The sequence below is a fragment of the Amblyraja radiata genome, chromosome 3 (assembly GCF_010909765.2).
Source record: "Amblyraja radiata isolate CabotCenter1 chromosome 3, sAmbRad1.1.pri, whole genome shotgun sequence".
NCBI classification, from domain to species: Eukaryota; Metazoa; Chordata; class Chondrichthyes; order Rajiformes; family Rajidae; genus Amblyraja; species Amblyraja radiata.
In genome coordinates this window covers 111,069,618-111,088,742 of record NC_045958.1, presented here as the reverse complement: position 1 = coordinate 111,088,742, position 19,125 = coordinate 111,069,618, and the positions used below count along the sequence as shown (strand labels likewise).

General features: G+C 41.3%; 1 protein-coding gene across 1 annotated transcript; it reads right to left on the bottom strand.

Moving 5' to 3' along the window:
• Nucleotides 1-911: 911 nt before the first annotated feature.
• On the bottom strand, nucleotides 912-18,958 carry cenph (centromere protein H). Its single transcript, XM_033018581.1, has 10 exons — nucleotides 18,884-18,958; nucleotides 11,125-11,262; nucleotides 9,863-9,918; nucleotides 8,470-8,518; nucleotides 8,237-8,308; nucleotides 7,072-7,128; nucleotides 6,121-6,184; nucleotides 5,269-5,320; nucleotides 4,433-4,593; nucleotides 912-2,353 (listed from the first exon to the last, which is right to left on the bottom strand). The coding sequence occupies exons 1-10, from the start codon at nucleotides 18,922-18,924 to the stop codon at nucleotides 2,243-2,245; spliced, it is 801 nt and encodes a 266-aa protein (XP_032874472.1). The 5' UTR covers nucleotides 18,925-18,958; the 3' UTR covers nucleotides 912-2,242.
• Between the last annotated feature and the right edge of the window lie 167 nt (nucleotides 18,959-19,125).

Here is a 19,125-nt window from a genome sequence, read left to right as displayed (position 1 = left end):
TTCCTGGGATGTCAGGACTTTCATATGAAGAAAGACTGGATAGACTCGGTTTGTACTCGCTAGAATTTAGAAGATTGAGGGGGGATCTTATAGAAACGTATAAAATTCTTAAGGGGTTGGACAGGCTAGATGCAGGAAGATTGTTCCCGATGTTGGGGAAGTCCAGAACAAGGGGTCACAGTTTAAGGATAAAGGGGAAATCTTTAGGACTGAGATGAGGAAAACATTTTTTCACAGTGAGTGGTGAATCTCTGGAATTCTCTGCCACAGAAGGTAGTTGAGGCCAGTTCATTGGCTTATATTTAAGAGGGAGTTAGATGTGGCCCTTGTGGCTAAAGGGATCAGGGGGTATGGAGAGAAGGCAGGTACAGGATACTGAGTTGGATGATCAGCCATGATCATATTGAATGGCGGTGCAGGCTCGAAGGGCCGAATGGCCTACTCCTGCACCTATTTTCTATGTTTCTATGTTGTACTTTGGGAGGTCCAATGTTAGCAGGTTTCCAGCTAATGACAAGACCCTTAACCACATTGATGTAGAAAGGGAACTTGAGGTAGAAGTCCATAGCTCCCTGAGAGTGGCAAGTGCTTGTCTTCACTGGCTTTGCTCTAGCAAGTATGCATTATGTAGTTTAATAAAGCAACCAACATATAAATGAAATGTAAATGATAAATATGCAAACAACAATACAAATAACATTTGGCAATAAAAAGCAGGACGTTCAGTTATTGGTTATTGACTTTTATTGTCACCACATCTTTGCTACTTTTTATATAAAATGACATTTCTGCTAAAATAGACAAAAAATGCTGGAGAAACTCAGCGGGTGAGGCAGCATCTATGGAGCGAAGGAATAGATGACGTTTTGGGTCGTGACCCTTTTCTGAACAAGGGTCTCGATCCGAAACGTCACCTATTTCCTTCGCTCCATAGATGCTGCCTCACCCGCTGAGTTTCTCCAGCATTTTTTGTCAACCTTCGATTTTTCCAGCTTCTGCAATTCTTTCTTAAACATTTCTGCTAAAATATATCGAATTTCTATGTGACTTCAGGTTTTATACTGAAGGATTAAATTACACATACGATGTTGTCATTTGCACTTACGGCTGATTTACATTTTGAAACAGTTTAACCCATGATAATGGGGCATGTTTTAAAAATTAGGATATTAAATATTAATTGAGAAAGAAAATATTTGCAAGAGAAAAAATTACACTACAACAGCAACATTAAATATTTAATCAAACAAATTAGTTAATCTTGCAGAGATTTGTTTCCATATATTCTAAATGCCTCCCAATTTATATTAACCACTGATCAGAAGGCTAAGAAACAATTCACATTTCACCACAATTTAACCAACATAATCTCACCTAAAAGACAACTATATAAAGATAATTTAAAACAAATTGGGGATTCACTTTGCACATCGGGGTTTTGCTGACTACTTCACTGCCAGAATTCAGTTTAAGCAATACTGAAATCTCAGTCTCGCTTGCATGCTGCATCAAACAAGAATTTACTGACTGATTTTGGATGACTAAAAGGTATCAGTTATCCCTTCAGCTGGAATAAGATCAGTGGTGCTGCCCAGACCTGCTGGTATATCAGACTTATATTTGGTGAGCAGGGGAAGGGGCCAGGCAGAATGGGAAGCATGGGGAAAAATAACATTTTGGATCTGGTTTTGATTAAATTGATTTCAAATGGGACTGCAGGACAAAAGGGTGGCGGACGTTACTTTTAGATAACTAAATAAGTGCAATATTTGTTTTTAGTTAACATTGTTTTAAATATAATCATTTTACAGTTTTATTTCAATTTCAATTCCTTTAAATTCAATTCAATATCCTTTAAATGACTCTGAATGCCATATACATTCAAAAAAATATTATTAAGAGTATTTTAATCGTAAACCTATACCCCAATCCCAACTTTGATAGCTGTTGCGGGCATTGAGTATCAGCGCCTCATCACTGTGGCATACAAAGGCTCCAGCCTCACTAGACCGTTATACTGGGTCAGAGACAATGCCTCAGCTCATCCAGACCAGCTATATAAGGGCCCAGGGAAGGGACTGCAACTGGGTGGGGACTGCAGGTGCAGGGGATGTCAGTGGGATTTGGATCACCATATCAGGCGATCAAAACTGAACATGGATAGGTGATGTTTCAGCAAAACCTATCCATGTTCTCCACAGACGCTGTCCGATTCGCTGAGTTACTCCAGCACTTTGTCTCTTCATGAGTGGATTGAATCAGTTTCTTCAAGTGGATTATTCTCCAGTTGCAAAACTATTTCCTTCAACTCAGGATCATTGGCCCAGTTCACTCCACTGGCAAGAATAACACCCTGTAAAAAGATGTTAATATTTTCTGATTAATTTTCAAAGCATGAGAAAATGTTCAAGGTTAACAAAATTATTCAGCAATTTTCAACCCAATTTAACATACTTCAAACACCTCACATAATAACAACATGTAGAAGAGTAGTACAGTCCATTATTCCAAATACAATTGTCAGTTTGTGTCAAGGATAATTGGATTTGTCTGGTATTGCAAAAGCTGAAACACAATTAACTTTGAGTAGTTTAGTTTAGAGATACAGCATGGAGCATATCCCACTTTGTCATCCATTCCCTATACACTAGGGCCAATTTACAGAGGCCAATGAACTTACAAACCCGCACATCCATGGTAAGCGAGAGGAACCCGGAGCAGCCAGAGGAAACCCACGTGGTCACAGGGAGAACATGCAAACTCCACACAGGCAGCACCCGAGGTCAGAATCGAACTCGGGTCACTGGCTCTGAGGCAACAGCTCTACCAGCTACGTCAATGTGCCGCCTTTAGTACCTTCTCATGTACCTTATCATTATCACAGATACTATTCTCCATCATTTAACCTAAATGTACAAAAAACAGCCAGCAGGGCAAATTGTATCTGTGGGTGTCAATCAAAAAGAATTGAAAAAGCAGAGAGAAGGAGTTGACAAAATAAGGATTTGCTAAGCAGAAGATAAGACATTTTAGATTTATTATTGTCATGTACTGGGGTACAGTGAAAAATGTGCTATCTAAACAGATTAGATATACCATGCATATATGCAATCAAGTCAAATTCAAATACAATAGGTAGAACAAAGGGGAAGGTACAGAGTGCAGAAGATAGTTCTCAGCATTGTAGCACAACAGTTCCAGAGACAAAGTCCAATGTACTCGATTGAGTAGAGGTGAATCGGACAGTACCCTAACTTATGGAAGGAGTGTTCAGAGGCCTGATAACAGAGGGGAAAAAGCCTTTTCTGAGTCTGGTGGTGCACGCTTTCAAACTTCTGTACCTCCTGCCAGATGGGAGCAGGAAGGAGGAACAAGTGAAGTGGGAAATCTATGATTCCGTTGGCTGCTTTTCCAAGGAAGTGTGGTGTAGATGGAGTCAATGGTGGGAAATCTAGTCTGTGTGATGGACTGGGTTACATCTTCAACTCTCTTCAATGTCTTGCAGTCTTGGGAAAAGCTGTTCCCAAACCAAGATGTGAGGCAACTCAACAGTAGGCTTTCCATGGTGCACTTGTAGAAGTTTGTAAGAGTGTCTGGAGAGATGCTGAATTTTCTCAATAATGTCCACGACAGATCATTGGTAATATTACCGCCAAGGAACTTGAAGCTCTCAACAATTTTCACTGCACCACTGAGGCTGATTGGGGCACGTACTTGAAGGTAGACACAAACTGCCGGAGTAACTCAGCAGGACAGGCAGCATCTCTGGAGAAAAGGAATGGGTGACATATCGGGCATCGACCCGATATGTCACCCATTCCTTCTCTCCAGAGATGCTGCCTGTCCTGCTGAGTTACTCCAGCATTTTGTGTCTACCTTCGAATTAAACCAGTATCTGCAGTTCTTTGCTACACATTTTGAGGCACACACTCCACCATTCTTCCTGAACTCGATAACTAGCTCCTTGGCCTTGCTGTCAAGTATCATGTCACATGCTTTCACAGTATTACAATTCCTCCTCCATTTCTAGGCATTTCACCCCTTCTGTTTCTCGTTGATCTTCTGCTATACCAGGTAACAAATCAAAGGGTCATTGACATGAAACATGTGTAAGAAGGAACTGCAGATGATGGTTTGCACCGAACATAGACACGAAGTGCTGGAGTCAGTCAGTGGGTCAGGCAGCATCTCTGGAGAAAACAAAAGCTTTCCACCCGACCTCGGTACACGTGATAATTATAAACAAAACTACCAAGATCACATAAACCATTTATGTAAACGAATTTTCCATCAGTGGATGAAATAGTCAGCGGAGAAATTAGGAGCAAGGTGGTGGAGAACATCTTTAAAGTAAGTGCAAAAATACCATGCTTTGTATTTTTAGACTAAAATATACCACATTAACCAGTATTTTGATGCTAACACCCCCTACCTGCAAAACCTTCTGAATTAATGTCACCATTTTAAAGTGTTCTTGCAAGTTCTTTTCTCCACGTTTTGGAAGTTCATTTTCTAATTGCTGTAACAGTTGTTGCTGCTTCTTCTTTTCAGCTTCCATGTCCTTTAATACACCCTGCATTTTTTGTTTTAGTGCTGCAAATTAGAAAAAGTGCAAATACGTTTTCAGTTATGAACTAAAAATGTAAAGTAACAGTACCACTGAGTTCAATATCACTATCCATTCCATTGATGCGTTTCACAAAAGACTTGAACTATCTCAAACTTATCTGCACTTCATTCTCTGATAAATTGGAACCCTTGAGCATTGCAAATTTGTAAAATGGCTTTACTTTACTACAGCCGGAGCTGGAAGATCCATTCCCATTCCCAACTTTGAGAGCTGGTATCTCGGCTCCTTGGCAGCAGAGGCAGACCATTCCAGTACCTTTGGATTCCTCTTGGAGGCCGTGACCTCTGTTGTACCAGCAAAATGGATAAGCCAGAAAGGCTCTGGAACCAAGGATGCCGGAAAACCAGTGGTGGACGTATTCCAGTTCTGATATTCCCTTAACTAATTCAGGTGGAATATCCCTGATAAAGTTTGACTGGAATGTAGGCTCTGGAACCAAGAATGCCGGAAAACCAGTGGTGGACTTGTATTCAAGTTCTGATATTCCCTTATCTAATTCAGGTGGAATATCCCTGATAAGGTCTGACTGGAATGTAGTACATGAGATGGGCAAGGAATAAAAGGTACTAATAAAATGATATGCCATTAGTGCACTCTATTGTATTAAAACAACTGCATTGTATCGAAGTGATAATTACATAGTCTCTGCTTTTGTACTTCAAACACTGCATTTTCCAAAGTGTGAACTTCCTACAATAAAAGGAAAAAAACAATTACTAGCTGTCCACAAGTTGTTAATTGTGAACTATAATAGTAGCTAATAATTTGATTAAATTATTGAAGGAAAATTGTCAGCAGCATTGATTTATTAAAAAAAAAGAGGACTTTCATGTCAGTGCTGAGGAATGAACTTTTCTCATTGCGACAGACTCTCCCAAGCCAAGTATTTTTGTCATTCTGCCTCAAGAATGTCCTAGTCCCAACTTTGGAATAGCATTAAATCAATTTTATAAAGCAAAATACTGCAGATACCATAAATTAAAAAAAATTAAAACTAGAAAATATTGCAAGTTATCAGCAACTCAGGAAATAGCTGGAGAGATAGAAAGAGAAAGAGTTAATATTTCACGTTGGTAACCTTTCGTCAGAAATAGGTGAACTTAGAAATCAAGTATGTTTCTCGTTACAGGAAGGGAGAGGATTGGAGTGACGAAAGAGAATTGTTTGTATAGACTGCAGACAAATCAAAATGTATGATAGTTTTAATATTGATCCTACTGAGAGAGGATGGTGCAGGCTTGTTGATTGCAGCAGATCTGTCTGCAAAGATTCCAGTAGGAGAAAATGAACGAGAATAAAAGGCGAAAGAAAAACCTTTGTGTGTTCTGGGACTCATGACAATAAACTCTCTTGACTTGACTAATGCATTTTACATTTTTAACAGTATCAACAGTTTACATGCTTATAATGTATCCAAGAATAAAAAGATTTGGTGCTGTAAATGATTGTGAACTCGAAAATACACAAGTGATTCATTATATTTGCTTTACCTTCTGGGTTGCTATAATCTCAGAACAAAGATCTAAAGAGTGCTTGACTGTTTCCATTATCAACCTAGGAACAAAGAACGATTCATTTAAAAAAGTAGACTTCCGTCAAACTTTGATCTCATTTAAAAAAAAGACTAATTTACATTTTTAGAATATCACTAATGACATATTTCAAACAAAGTCAGAAAATGCCACAAATGGCCATCAGATGGGGCTGAGAACAGATGAAACATTTCAAGTCGATGAAACTTCAGAACAGGAGAAGGAGAAAACAAGCATGTTTTCAGTTGCAGAGAGGTGGAGAGATGGTAGGACAGAGAGAATGTCTGTGATGGGATCATCTATATCAATGATTTGGATAGAATGTACAAAGCATGATTAGCAAGTTTGCAGATTATACTAAAGTGGGTGGTATTAGTTTATAGTTTAGCTTGAACTAAATTGTCGATTGTGAAGGTTGTCAAAAATTGCAGCAACATTGATCGATTGGGCAGGTGGGCTGAGGAACGGTTGATAACATTTAATACAGAGAGGTTTTAAGCCAAAATTCCAACGATGTACAGGTTTGGAGGCTAATTGGCTTGGTAAAATGGTCATTTGTCCCTTTTGTGTACGATAGTGTTAGTGTGCGGGGATCGCTGTTCGGAGTGGACCCGGTGGGCCTGTTTCCACGCTGTATCTCTAACGTAAAAAGTGGATAGATACAATGAGCAGGGTGTTGAAAGGGAATGCAGAAATGAGGTGACAAATCAGCTATATTCTTATTAAATGGCGGAGCACATTCAAGGGGCTAGATGGTCTATTTCTGCTCATAATTCATATGGTTGAATGTTTATAAAGCAAAAGCACTTAAGGCCAATTTTGAATTAAGTAGCAATCAAAGAAGTTCGAATCCAGATGAATTTGAATAAAAACACAGCATTTACTAAACCATGGATCTGAAATACTTACTTCCCATCTTTATCATTCATTTGTGCTGCTTCTCGAAGAGCATTTGTGTACTGAAGCCTGCAAAACAGCAGAGGTGTCAAACGCTTGCAATTTTATGCATTTCTTCATTCCGAACGCAAGTTAGGAGGGAGAGATAGATCAGCCATGAATGAATGACGGAGTAGACTGAACAATTTCCATCAGAAAGTCTGATCTGCTTCTAGATTTCTTCAGTTTTCTGAGCCAGATGATAAAGGACTGATGGTCCACAACTTGCTTTTTCTGGCCTTTGCAGCAGCTTCATAGAGCAAGCCATGTCTTCAAACAAGCCATCGTGGTAGATATTTTAACAAGGAAGCATCAATATTGTAATGGGGCTCTCGGTTAGTCTGCAACCTACTGCAGAACTGCATCAAAGTCTATATTAAACTTGCATGCATCGCCCATAAAATTGAAGTTTTCCAACTTTGCCAGCTGGTAAAGAAGTAAGAACTTGACATAACAGATTCAATTTTCAACCCATGCCCATTCTAGACAAAAACGTTGTTTGATTCTGTACAGGTAGATATATTAGCGTAGTAGACTAGGATCCAGAAAGTTTGAATCCTACCACTGCAGCTGAGGAACTTCAACTCAATTATGTCTAGAATGAGGTATTAGAAATAGAGCTTGCAAAACTACTCTTTCTGTGATGAAAATCCATCTGATATTTTAATGTTCTTTAGGGAAAGAAATCTGCCATCCTCACCTAGCCTGGTCTACATGTATCTTCAGTCCCACTGATGCTAACTCTGAGTTGAAATGGAGCTGCATGTCAGATCAGGACGAATCAGGGGCGGACAACAAATACCTGCCTTGTCAGCAACTTCTAGTCCCATGAACAAGCAAACTTAAAAAACACCAAATATCCATCACAGCACAGGCCTGTGTCATTAGGATTTTATTTGAAAATAAACTTCTTCAAACTGCTGCATGCACAGAATTAATAGTTGAGCCATCCAAAATGCTGAGGAATAATTCCACGAGACCTTAATGAGACAGCTTCATCACTACACCAATCTAAAGAGGTGGCTTCTCAGGGGAGGTAAGGCTGGACATGCTGGACTTCTAAACATCAATAATGCAACAAAAAAGATACCACATTGGAGCCAAATCACAATAACGCAACCTGGATATTTTTTTGTACCTATGGAGAGACATGTTTTTCTGCTGGAAAGAGACTGTAACATCTTCTAATTCCCGTTCGATCGCTTGAATTCTGTCAAAAGACACAAAATAAAGTAATCATTCAATAAGCAACCGATGGACCATGTTGCCTTTCCATATAGTTTCTCATCATGAAAATAATACTGTAATAAGAAAACTTGAAGATAAACCATCTTTTGGTTCACAGTAGAACAATAAACTAAGTAAACATACGTTTCTTTCAGGTTTTCTTCTGACACAGCCTCTGTATTAGTTTCAACACCTGGCAATAAAATACAAATACTCATTAAAGTTTGTAAAAAAAACAAAAAAACTTTTGGCCAGTTCCTTAAATTTGATTCTTGAGTTTCCTGGTCACTTTACAGACTAAGAGATAAAGTTCTCTGGAGTAATGGGGAAGTGAAACACATCACTCAGTATATTATATAAAACAGCATCACCCATTAATCAACTGTTCAATATCACAATTGGTTTTTATTTTTACAGATGAGAAATTCAATAATACTTGAGGTGTTTCTGGTTGTTAAATGCACAATGGGGAATAATATTTTCTGCAAGATAACTTTTTTTTTACACAAGAAGCAAAAACAATATATCACTCACAAATCATGAGCAAAATCCACTATAATGTACAATCTTGCAGAGGGTACAAGACACTTAATTGAAGAATGCAGCAAGTAAAGAAAAAAGGGGAGGAAAAATAGTCTAATCACAGCAAATTACTTAAACGCTGCTGCAAGAGAAACAAAAATGGCCGAGGAGACTCAGTCCCTACTTTCAGGAATGTAATACCACGAAAATGGAGCAAAAATGAAGAGGCTTCTGTGTACAGTTTTTCTTCTTGCTACTTCTTGAGGGATGCTGTCAATAAAGTATTTGTCTAAGGGATATCCTTGGGGAATTGAATGAATGAATGAATGAATGAATGAATGAATGAATGAATGAATAGTTTATTTCAGTCATACATTCAAAAGAACAAAACTTTACAATCTGTGTGAATATGAACCAACACTGTGTCCATTTCACACAACGTTCACATAATCAATGACCGAAAAAGGAATAGGCTGAAGCCACAACGCTTATTTTTTGCCTATCCTATACTTATTGAAATAAACACATCGCAAAATGCAAGGTCCTCCAACACGAAGAGTTTAATAGGTGAGCAACATTTTGCACAAATTAAGTTTAATGATTGTTTAAACTGAAAAATGAGAAATAATTTTTCATGACCCCAGAATATTTATAAACCAATGACATAAGTATTTTCAAAGTCGATTAAAGTAATTGTTGTAAAGCGGGGGGGGGGGGGGGGGGGGGGGGGGGGGGGGCATGAGGTATGGTTCAACATGTGACTTGAAAAGACAGTACACCAGACAATGTGATAGTTCATTATGGCATTATTTTGGACTTTTCAAGCAAATCTCCAAATGAACCTTTAACCGATAATCCGACCCAAATAGTTGCCTTTCTACCAAGGCAAGGGGTTGACATATCTGAATGGCAGGTTTTACTACACAGAGGATGGTGGATATATAGAACACACTGCAGAGTTCACAGAGCCATGAAGAAAATCAAAATGACCTAACATTTAATCAAAACATCTTACAAGCTTTCACACCAGCCTGGAGTTCCACCGTTTGTTGGCTTACTTGATCCTTTAACCTATAAAGAATAAATTACAGATACATAAAAATTATTTTTTATTTTCTGTTTCCAATAGCAAATATTAACAAAAACGCACGTGTTCCTTTCATTTCAAATTATCAGGACTGAAGCCTGCATTGAGCTCTGCAATACCATCAACTCGCCATATACATGGACTGTCTTGCAGCATGTAATTTTGATAAGCTCAAACAATGTTTTAAATAGTCACTAAGTGCTGATGTAACTGAGCGGGTCATGCAGCATCTCTGGAGAACATGTTTCGGTTGGTAGCCTTCTTCATGGATAGGTAACATTTCAGATAGGGACCCTTCTTCAGATTGAAGAAGGATCCTGACCCAAAATATCACCTGTCCAGCAGAGATGCTGCTTGATCCGCTAAGTTACTCCAGCACTTATGAGCCTTTTTTTAAATAAACCTGTATCTGCAGTTCTTTGTGTCCCATGTCTTTTACTTCCCAACATCATTGTCAAATTTAAGAATTAAGGTTTAAGAGATATTTCAATGGCCAATTTTAATTTACCACATGCAACCGCTTCTGAACCGATGACCTTCCTCCAGACTCAGTTATAATGTGCCTTCCTTTCACCTTCCAATCATTAATTACTGCAGAATATGCAGCTAGCATGCCCTGTGCTATGACATTATCTTTTTAAACCATTCCAAACCTATGAAATTTCTCCTGATCATTGAAAGCTCTGGCAAATAGTTAATACATTTTTTACATTGAGCTACTGCTGGCTCGAAGGGCCTACTCCTGCACCTATTATCTATATTCAAGCAGAAAATTTAAATCTTCAAAGGCTTCATAATTACTATTCCAAATTTTTTTAGCTTAGAGATTGTGCGGAAACAGGCCCTTCGGCCCACACCGATCAGCGATCCCCACTCGATAGCACTATCCCACACACACTAGGGACAATTTAGAATTAAACCAAGCCAATTAGCCTAAAAATCTGTACATCTTTGGAGTGTGGGAGGAAACCGAAGCACCCAGAGAAATCCCACGCAGGCCATGGGGAGAACGTACAAACTCCGTACAGACAGCACCCATAGTCAGAATCGAACCCGGGTCTCTGGCGCTGTGAGGGAGCAACACCACTGCTGCGCTACCGTGCCACTCCTCTTACAGTCATTAATACTTTTACTGTGAAGGGATATTGAAAATCTACTGTACGTTACCAAATGCACAGCCACTTACTCACCACAGAAGATGCAGAACGGAGTCTGTTAGAGCAGCGTTTTCTGGTCCAACAGTTGGTGCTACATGGAAATTATCAAGTGCCAACTGTCCCAGCTTCATACAGGAAGCACCAAGCTCCTGAAGAATATGCTTGTCGGTTCTATAATATCAGAGAACAGTTAAGCCATTGCAAGATGGAAAATAATTTAAAGTGTGCGGCAACTTGTACAGGAATGGGCTAAGAAACTTCCAAGAGTGGTACATTAGAACCATATAACACATCCTTAAAAGGGCTTTCCACTTGTCTGGGGTTATGGGGAGAAGGAAGGAGAATGGGATGAGGGAAAGATAGATCAGCCATGATTGAATGGCGGAGTAAACGTGATGGGCTGAAAGGTCTAATTCTTTTCCTATCACTTAAAAACATGAGCAAAATTAATTAATTAACCCGTAATAGAACATTCTGCATACCCCGACCACCAATATAACAAGATAATATTTTGAGGAATAAATATTGACTAGCACATCTTCTATGTATATCGGACTTTTCAACAGAGCAAAAAAATGGGCCAAGATACTTCACATTAGCATTATCAAATACATAATTGATTATGAGGCTAAAGAAATAGATTTAGAAGGAAAAGGAAGGGGGGTATAGGAAGGAAGAGACTGTCACATGTATAGTTTAAAGCCTTTGCAACTGAGGGTATGATAGAGTATTTAAATTCAGACATGGTCAAAAAGACAATTGATAGGGTTATGAAATCTAAGTTATATTGCTTCGAAGATTTACAAACATGGGGAGTTGCAAGACCATGCATGGATTTGTAAAGACATAAGAATTTTTTTAATTGTTTGTCAAGTTTATTGCCATATGCCCAGGTATAGTGAAGCGTAGGTACAATCAAAATCTATCCTGCAGCAGCATCACAGGCACATAGACTCAGGCAACACACAAAAACATAAATGACACTGAAATTCTTCAAAAAGACTGCAAAGAAAAAACGATTGCAACGCAACATGATGGGTGATATGAATTACATAGAATTAAGACTGAGCATCAGAATTCATAGATTGCAGTAAGAGTGAGCTGGGACAGGAGAATTGGTATTGGGTTATTGTTGTCACATGTACCGAAATGCAATGAACAGCTGTGTGTGCTATCTAGTTAAATCATACTAAATACGCGTATAATGGGCCTCGGATGGAACACTTGAATACAAAAGGCCTGGATAGAGTGGATGTGGAGAGGATGATTCCACTGGTGGGAGAGTCTAGGACCAGAGGCCATAGCCTCAAAATAAAAGGATGTTCCTTTAGAAAGGAGACGAGGAGGAATTTTTTTATTGAGAGGGTGGTGAATCTCTGGAATTAATTGCCAGAGATGGCTGCGGCGACCAAATAATTGGTAGATGGGTAGAAGGCAGGAGAATTTGGTTGAGAGGGAAAGAAAGATCAGCCATGAGAGAATGGTGGTGTAGACACAATGGGCCGAATGGCCTAATTCTGCTCCTACAACTTATTAACTTAATCAGGTCATATAGGAATACACCAATTTGTGTAAAGTGAAATATACCAGAATATAGCACTTCAGTTACAGAGAAAGTGCAGGTTAAAAAAATGGGGTAGGTTGGAAGATCGAAGTTCTACACAAAATGCTGGAGTAACTCAGCGCGTCAGGCACCTTCTCTGGAGAGTGCAGATAGGTTATGTTTCAGGTCAGGGCCTTTTTTCAGACTTGGATATCATTGATCAAGGTCAAAATGTTGATAAATGGTAAATTGCTCATTGTTGCTTACAAGAGACGACAAGGACTCTCATATAACTCAGTAAAGCCTCACAGACTTATTTAGCTCAAGATCATTACAATTTATTATTTTTAATATATACATTATGTGGGAGAAACTGAGTTTATCATTCATTAGTCCAACTTCCCCCGAGAAATCTCAGTTGTCAACTGGATATTGTTATAGAATGTAGATGTAATGGTTGTGAGCATTTTGCTTCCTTCATTGAAGTTTGTCTGCTGGCGTGGTCAAGGGAAGCAGATATCCAGTTAAGGTAACAAACTATGGTGATGTCTAAATCATGATCCTAGATGGCACAAAGATCTGTGAGTGACGCTTGCGTTGTAAACCACAAATCAATGACACAATTTCAACATAACCTACCTAACATCAAATGCACAGATCACAGACTACACCGTCTCTTGTTTTTTGGGACCAGTGCAGTTGCTGGAGTGTCAGAGACTGCCGTTCGGAACATTCCTCCCAGACTAGCTCCAAAAACCAGCAGTGGGCATCTGAACTTGTACGAAAAGCTAATGCACAGCACCTTGTTTGCCGACAATACAATACAAGTTTGGCTCCACTGCATGTAGGAAGTAGGATGCAGGCCGGGATCCAGCCAGGGGGGGGGGGGAAGGGTGCTGTCACATGCGGCGGCTGGCAGAAGACAGGACTGTTCAGTGAACTTTTTGTAACTTTGTTGGCGCTAGAAATGTGGTGACGCTTGTGTACTGCCTGGGTGAGTTCTGCTGGAGGATTTTACCAGATTAGACAATAGACAATAGGTGCAGGAGTAGGCCATTCGTCCTACTCCTGCACCTATTTGGCCCTGCACCCATTCGGCCCTTCGAACCCGCACCGCCATTCAATGTGATCATGGCTGATCATCCCTAATCAGTACCCCGTTCCTGCCTTCTCCCCATATCCCCTGATTCCGCGATCTTTAAAAACCCTACCTAGCTCTCTCTTGAAAGTATCCAGAGAACCGGCCTCCACCGCCCTCTGAGGCAGATAATTCCACACTCACAACTCTCTGTGTGAAGAACTGTTTCCTCGTCTCCGTTCTAAATGGCTTACCCCTTATTCTTAAACTGTGGCCCCTGGTTCTGGACTCCCCCAACATCAGGAACATGTTTCCTGCCTCTAGCATGTCCAAACCCTTAATAATCTTATATGTTTCAATAAGATTCCCGCTCATCCTTCTAATCCCCGCCATCCCGGGAATTAACCATGTAAACCAACGCTGCACACCCTCAATAGCAAGAATGTCCTTCCTCAAATTAGGGGACCAAAACTGCACACAATACTCCAGGTGTGATCTCACTAGTTCCCTGTACAACTACAGATGGACCTCTTTGCTCCTGTACTCAACTCCTTTTGTTATGAAGGCTAACATGCCATTCGCTTTCTTCACTGCCTGCTGTACCTGCATGCTTACTTTCATTGACTGATGAACAAGGACCCCCAGATCCCGTTGTACTTCCCCATTTCCCAACTTGACACCATTTAGATAATAATCTGCCTTCCTGTTTTTGCTACCAAAGTGGATAACCTCACAATTATCCACATTAAACTGCATCTGCCCACTCACCCAACCTGTTCAAGTCACCCTGTATTCTCATAGCTTCCTCCTCACAGTTTTCACACTGCCAGCCAGCTTTGTGTCATCTGCAAATTTGCTAATGTTACTTGGAATCCCTTCATCTAAATCATTGATGTATATTGTAAATAGCTGCTGTCCCAGCATGGAGCCTTGCGGTACCCCATTAGTCACAGCCTGCCGTTCTGAAAAGGACCCGTTAATCCCTACTCTTTGTTTCCTGTCAGCACTCTACCCCCAATACCATGTGCCCTAATTTTGCCCACTAATCTCCTATGTGGGACCTTATCAAATGCTTTCTGAAAGTCCAGGTACACTACATCCGCTGGCTCTCCCTTGTCCATTTTCCTAGTTACATCCTCAAAAAATTCCAGAAGATTAGTCGAGCATGATTTCCCCTTCGTAAATCCATGCTGACTCAGAGCGATCCTGTTACTGCTATCCAAATGTGCCGCTATTTCATCTTTTATAATTAACTCCAGCATCTTGTCCATCATGTCAGGCTAACTGGTCTATAATTCCCTGTTTTCTCTCTCCCGTCTATCTTAAAAAGTGGGATAACATTAGCTACCCTCCAATCTACAGGATCTGATCCTGAATCTATAGAACATTGGAAAATTATCACCAATGCTTCCACGATTTCTAGAGCCACTTCCTTAAGTACCCTGGGATGCAGACCATCAGGCCCTGGGGATTTATCAGCCTTCAGTCCCATCAGTCTACCCAACACCATTTCCTGCCTAATGTGGATTTCCTTCAGTTCCTCCGTCACGTCAGATCCTCTGGTCACTAGTACATCAGGGAGATTGTCTGTGTCCTCCTTAGTGAAGACAGATCCAAAGTACCTGTTCAACATCTGCCATTTCCTTGTTCCCCATAATAAATTCACCTTTTTCAGTCTTCAAGGGCCCAACTTTGGTCTTAACTAATTTTTTCCTCTCCACATACCTAAAGAAGCTTTTACTATCCTCCTTTATATTCTTGGCTAGCTTATCTTCGCACCTCATCTTTTCTCCCCATATTGTCTTTTTAGTTATCTTCTGTTGCACCTTAAACATTACCCAAACCTCTTGCTTCCCGCTCATCTTTGCTACGTTGTACTCCTTCTCTTTTCTTTTTATACTGTCCCTGACATCCCTTGTCAACCACGGTCACCACTTACTCCCCTTGGAATTTTTCTTCCTCTTTGGAATGAACTGACCCTGCACCTTCGGTTTTATTCCCAGAAATACCTGCCATTGTTGTTCCACTGTCATCCCTGCTAGGGTATCTAGCAATTAGCAAAGTACCGTGGTATCCATTACATCCACCCAAGAGACTGCACCTGCACCTCTCAGATTAGTATACAATGGACAGGCAGCCCATATTCTGTACCCCAGTCTCTGGCTTTAAATGCACAACATTTTGGTCTCACATCAGATCTTCAACTAAACTCATCAGCTGCCTCTGCCCGGAGTACAAACTATGTGAGGTTCATTATTATTGTCATGTGTAGGAAAGTACAGTGAAAAGCTATGCTTTCCAATCAATCAGATCATATACATAAAGTACAATCAAGCCAAACTCAAATACAATAGGTAGAGTGAAGGGAAAGGTACAGAACGCATAATATTCTTCTCAGAGCAACGGACATTAGTGTCATGCCAAAAAACAAACTACTGGATGAAGGCAGGGCTCAAGCTCTACCTTGGGAAGGAGGGATTATTCGGATGGTGGATGCTACAAGTCATCAAGAACTTCACACAGCCTCGGAAAAGAGGCCAACATAATCAAAGACTTGTCCTGTCCCACCCCGTCATTCCTTTTCCCTCTTATGTTCAGCAGAAGCCACATAAAGTTGAAAGTGTGTACCAACATCTTAGCGACAGCTTTTGCCCCTCTGTTATCAGGCTTCTTCCCTAAGTTATGGGGTACTGTCCAACACATCTCTACCCCATTGAGGACTGGATTTCGTCAATGTAACTGATGCGCTACAATGCTGAGAACTATATTCTGCACTCTATACCTCCCCCTTTGCTCTATCTATTGTACTTGCAATTGACTTAATTGTATATATATCATTATCTGACCTTCTTGGATTGCATGTAAAACAAAGCTTTTCACTGTACTGCAGTAACAATAATAAACCTACACCTAAACGAGAATGTAAAGTCTGAAGAAATGTCCCAAAACATCTCCTGTCTGTTAGATCCTCAATCACCGTTGTGATAGTCCAGGGACATTGCAAACTGAAGTTGAGACAGTGGGGGATCAAACTCAAGACTACCAAATTAATGAGCCAATAATGCACGAGTCAGAGGAGACTATGCAAAACCAGGATCGAGATGATGAACTGGTGGAATAGGACATGACAGATCAGATTCCAGTACCAGTGCAAACAGAGGCAGTGGTCAGACCAAAACGTCAGAGAAGCCCACCCAAGAGATAAGAGTGAGGTTTTGACATTGTCCACGTTCTCCACAGATGCTGCCTGACACACTCTTTGTTCTATATTTTTGTAAACCATCAACTGCAGTTCCTTTCATTTCATGTTCATAAAATATAGGAGCAGAATTAGACCGTCATGTCTACTCTGCCATTCAATCATGGCTGATCTATTTTCCCCTCCCAACCCCATTATCCTGCCTTCCCCCGTAACCCCTGACACCCGTACTATAGTAATCAAGACTTTTCCAAGCTGTTGGAGGAACTCAGCAGACCAGTCTGTGGGGGATGGGGGGGGGGGAGAAATATGTTTCAGGTCAGGTCCAACAAAAGATGCAGCACAGAAGCCACAGGAGATCCTTTTCCGCTATGTCTATTAAACTGTCCAACTGCTGTTGTACTGTTGTTGCTGACTGACACCTACCCCAATGTTTGTACATCCCTCATCCTGGACTTTTCCACACCATAATTTAACTGCATGTCTGTGCGATATTACATATGTGCTGTGCAATAACTGGCCACTTAAATTTCATTATTATTATAATGTACATGACACTTTCAATGCCTTGTAACTGTATATTTTAGCTGTTAGCAAACCAATTTCCCTCTGGGATAAATAAAGTGGTATTGTAATTCAGACTTTGCAGTCTTCACACCGATGACCTGCAACAGCCACCATCCAAATAATCCCTCGTCCTGCAGCAGCCACTTTGAGCAGAATTCCAGCCTCCACAGGTCCCCTGAGTCATAGCCATACAGTGTGGAAACAGGCCCTATGGCCCAACTTGCGCACACCAGCCAACAATGTCCCAGCTACACTAGTCCCACTTGCTTGCGCTTGGTCCATATCCCGCCAAACCTGTCCTATCCATGTACCTGTCTAACTGTCTCCTAAATGATGGGATAGTCCCAGCCTCAACTACCTCTTCTGGCAGCTTGTTCCATACACCCACCACCCTTTGGGCGAAAGCGTTACCTCTCGGATTCCTATTAAATCTTTTCCCCTTCACCTTGAACCTATGTCCTCTGGTCCTCGATTCATCTACTCTGGCCAAGAGACTGTGTGCATCCACCCGATCTATACCTCTCACGATTTTGTACACCTCTATAAGATTCTCCCCTCATCCTCCAGTGCTCCATGGAACAGAGACCCAGCCTATTCAACCTCTCCCTATAGCTCACATCATCTAGTCCTGGCAACATCCTTGTAAATATTTTCTGAACCCTTTCATGATAATATCTATCCTATAACATGATGCCCAGAATTGAACACAATATTCTAAACGCGGTCTCACCAACATCTTATACAACTGCAACATGACATCCCAACTTCTATACTCAATACTCTGACTGATGAAAGCCAAAGTGCCAAAAGCCTTTTTGTCCACCTTATCTATCTGCGACTCGACCTTCAAGGAACAATGCACATGTACTCCTAGATCCCACTGCTCTACAACACTACCCAGAAGTCTACAATTTACTGTGTAGATCCTGCCCTTGTTCCACGTCCCCAAATGCAACCCCTCACATTTCTCTGTATTAAATTCCATCACCCATTCCTCCGCCCACCAGGCCGATCGATCCAGATCCTGCTGCAACCGTTCACAACCGAGGGATCGGGATTTTGTTACCAGCAACCACTGTACAACCAACATGGACCCCCTAGTCCCACAATTATAGACGAGAATCATTCTCTTACTCCTCACTCGATGCCGCTGCCGCCGGAGATCCGGCCTCCACAGGGATCGGGGCTTTCACCGGTAAACACTGCCCGACCACAACCCCCTCAGTGATAGACGGTAATCACTCTCTCTTACTCCTCACTCGGTGCCGGTGTTGCTCCCGCCGGAGGACAGGACAGGCCCGGCCCGGCCCAGCCCCCAGAGGGAGCGGGTATTTACCAGCAACCAACACTATACAACGAACATGGACACATAACGCTCAGTAATGGATGAGAACCACTGTCTTACTCCTCACTCGGTGCTGCTGCTGCTGCCATCGCCGTCGCCATTGCCGTCACCGTAGTGCGTGGATGGGTGGGATGCCGCCCCCGTCCCGCCTATTGCCCCTCCCCCCCATGTCCATTGCCCCTCCCACCCCCCATTGTCCCTCTCCCGCCCATTGCCCCTCCCCCCCCCCCGCCTAATGGCCGGGCTGGAGTTCCGGGGCGGGATCTCAGGCGGATCAATGCTCCGGTTGGATGAGAGTGATG